The sequence below is a fragment of the Alexandromys fortis genome, unplaced genomic scaffold (assembly GCF_014885135.2).
Source record: "Alexandromys fortis isolate MF-2015 unplaced genomic scaffold, M_Fortis_MF-2015_v1.1 scaffold_149, whole genome shotgun sequence".
Taxonomy (NCBI): Eukaryota; Metazoa; Chordata; class Mammalia; order Rodentia; family Cricetidae; genus Alexandromys; species Alexandromys fortis.
Window position 1 is genome coordinate 786,554 of NW_026068025.1, and position 3,557 is coordinate 790,110.

Consider the following 3,557-nt stretch of genomic DNA (forward strand, 5'->3'; position numbering starts at 1 on the left):
GAGTTCAGTCCCAGCTCTGATGCCCTCTCTGGCCTCTGTGAGCAACTGCACTCACACACACATGCCCCGCTCCCCAGATATACACATAATTTAAAATCAAATACAATCTTCCAGAATGGTTTAATAAAAATGAAAGAAAAGCAAATACAAATAAATATAAGGTGCTTGCAATAGCTCCGTTCCAAGGGCAGCCAGTAGGGTGTTTGTGAGCATCTCGGTTTCCTTGGCTACCAGAACTCTATAATAATTAGAGCAATTACTGTGGCCTTTAATAATTGATTATTATATGAAAAGGGAAATTGGAAAAGGGACCATGTCATGAGGATCAGTATCATACAGATCGGTACTTACATACACTCACTAGATCTCCAACATCACAGACACCTTCTACAAATGGTAGCTATAATAATCACCTTCAACATGTTCTTTATGTGCTTCTGGGGACCCAAACCAGGGCCAGGATATGCACCAGCTCTATTGCTGAGTTAAGTATCTCCAAACTAAGCTCTTGAATGTTTTATGTGATGCTTTATTGTCTCTAACATTGATCATATTTGTTGCCGTATTCTCCACGGGAATACGCGCATCTGTAAGGTGAGAGGTTAGAGCATGCACCCTAAGTGGGAGTCTTCTAGGCCCACAGCAGAAAGACAGTTCTCAGTGACCGGTGGGAAAACTTTCTATAAAGGCAGTCTGAAGCCAGGAAGAAGAAAGTCATCTATGGTTAGAAAAGAAAAATGCAGTCATGTCTTTCTTGTGACATTTTGGGAAAATACTATATTTATCAGGGTGAAGAATAGATAGATGTTTATTATAGGTAAGACTGTGTGTCAGGTTCACATTGTGCACATCTGGAGTGACTGCAAAGGAAGAAAGAGGCTTAAAGATATAAATGGGAAACAGGAGAGGAAATACAGGAAGAAAAGAAAGGAAAGAGCTAGGAAATCAGGAGCCCAGCAGTCTAACACGTACAGGTGAACACCAGGTCATTTACATGATTCTTGGAGCTATATAGCTTCTTAGGATTGTGTTTTGAGAATAACCTTATTCTTAGATGTGCAACATTAATCATTATCATCACATAGAAGGTGAAATATTTTGGGATGGAGTGTGTGTGTGTGTGTGTGTTTAAGTTTTCAAATTTCTCAAAGATCCTATAATTCCACATATTTTCCTCAGTCCTAGGAGTTGAACTCAGGACCTCACACATGCCAAGCAAGGGCTCTGCCACTGAGCTATAGCCCCATCCGAGTTCTTGCTCAGGGTTCTACAGTTTATGTAGCTTGTTCCAGGTCGGAGTTTTACCTCCCACACAGCCTCCCAGTCCTCGCCAGGAGTCTTCCGAGTGCTCCCTTCACGTCCTTATTCCTCAAGGTGTAGATGAAAGGGTTGAGGGTGGGCGTGATTATGGAGTAGAAGAGGGAGATAAACTTGCCCTGCTCCTGAGAGTAACTGGAGGGAGGCTGCAGGTACATGTAGATGGCAGGAAGGTAGAAAAGAGAAACCACCACCAAGTGGGAGGAGCAAGTCCCGATGGCCTTGTGCCGCCCCCTGGAGGACCGGATCCTCAGCACCGCCCGAGCAATGAAGCCATAGGAGAGAAGGATGAGGGCCAGAGGGACCAGCACGAAGAAGGCCACCAGCACAGCCAGTGTGACATCATTCACTGTGGTATCGGCACAGGACAGCTTGATCATGGCTGGCACCTCACAGAAGAAGTTGTTTAGTACCTGCTGCCCGCAGAAAGGCAACTTCACTGTCAGGATGACCTGAACGAGGGAGTTGCCAAAACCACTGAGCCAGGCCGTAGCCACCAGCTGCTGGCAGAGCGGGCGGTGCATGATAAGAGCATACCGGAGAGGCTCGCAGATGGCCACGTAGCGGTCCAGGGCCATGGCCGCCAAGACAATGCACTCGGTGCAGCCCAGCCAATGGAAAATGGCATACTGCACGGTGCAGCCACCATAACTGATGGTCTTCCGGGAACTGCCCATGTTGACCAGCATCTGAGGGACGGTGGTGGTGGTGTAGCAGAGGTCCAGAAAGGACAGGTGGCTAAGGAAGATGTACATAGGGCTGTGAAGCTGGGGATCCAGCTGGGAGACCAGGATAATGGAGATGTTTCCCAGCATAGCCAGAACGTAAGACCCCAGCAGCACTACAAAGAGTGGGAGCTCCAGCCATGGCCTGTCAGAAATGCCCAGGAGAATGAAGTCCTTTGGGGGGTCCCAGAAGTAGCTCTGGTTGTCACTTCTCATGCTGAGGCATCTTCTGGCAGCTGTGATGAGTCAGGAGAGTTTGAATGAGTCAATGATTTCCTCATTCCATGTCTGCTCTTTCTCAGGCTGAAGCCGTCTGCCTGCTCCCTTACTCTGCAGAAACCCCTGGGCGGGGGAGTCAGGGCAGCAATATATACATCTCACCCCCTCCTACTCTAACCTCCACCTAGCCTTTCCAAACTTCAACTCCTGCCTCTGTTACCATGGGAGTGGGGAAGGAGGCCTGTGTCAGCTGCAGATATCGGAGAAGATAGAGGCTTAGATGCTAGAGTTCCACACAGATGTAGGTTTCATTCGAATCCGGTCATGACTACCACAGCTCCCACGGTCACGGCAATGTTTGATTCCTCTACAAACACACTGACGGGCAAGGGTCCACTTTCTGCAGCTTTTTCATTTTATCTTCTGAAGATAGTGGTAGGGTAGAACAATGAGGGGACACAGGGCAGGAAGACAGGCTTTGTAAGCAGGGAGGGACTCCCTTGATAAGATCACCTCCTTCCCAACTCTGGTGACTGACACCTGGCCCAGTGGCTGTGAGGCTATGCTCTGGCTCTCAGGACTTCGGAAGCCCCTGTCCTATAACTGCTCACAATGGAAGCCCTATCACCCATGTAAGCAGAAAAAATAGCAGGGTCCCAGGCTCTCTGAATCCTGGAGTAGCCAAGAGATATGATACGTTAGCTCCTAATTTGTTCCTGATCCCTAATGAGACCCAAGAGAACGCAGTTGTGAAGAAAAACATGGAAGAAAAAAATTGGAATTGTTTGACAAAAGACCAGAATGGTTGGTGGGGGGACACTACCCCCTGCCAGTTTGATTTCTGGGTGCCACCACTAGCAGGGAACACGTGAGCTGCCGTCACTGATTCATGGGGCTGAAGTAGGAGACAAAGTGAAATTCGGCAGTTGGGGATTGGTTCCAGTAAGCCTCTGAGTGCCTGGGGACCCAAACCATCTGGAAAAACCCCTTCCGATGGCAACCAGAGATGCTTCACGGACTAACGGCCCTCTGTGTGCGGGTGCCATAAGGGCTAAGGCTCTCTGCTTCACGAATGCTGATAACTGTGTGGGCTAGTGATGGCACTCTGGTGCTGGGGAGATGGCATCATCTACGTGCCAGGAGAAAAGTCACCTTTTTAGTTCCTACCCATTTCTGTTTCCATTGTCTGTAACTATTTCAAACACAGAGTTCTTGCCACTTAAACAGCATCCCCTCTTAAAAATCCCCACTCTCCGAGCGTTCCTATTATTTTCTCTAGTAGCATTGGTTGGAGTG

At 48.2% G+C, this 3,557-nt stretch overlaps 1 protein-coding gene across 1 annotated transcript; it reads right to left on the reverse strand.

Annotated features, from left to right (window-relative positions):
* Positions 1 to 1,301: 1,301 nt before the first annotated feature.
* Or2b11 (olfactory receptor family 2 subfamily B member 11) lies at positions 1,302 to 2,258 on the reverse strand. Its single transcript, XM_050163598.1, has one exon. It carries the CDS (start codon positions 2,256 to 2,258, stop codon positions 1,302 to 1,304), a length of 957 nt encoding a protein of 318 aa, XP_050019555.1.
* Between the last annotated feature and the right edge of the window lie 1,299 nt (positions 2,259 to 3,557).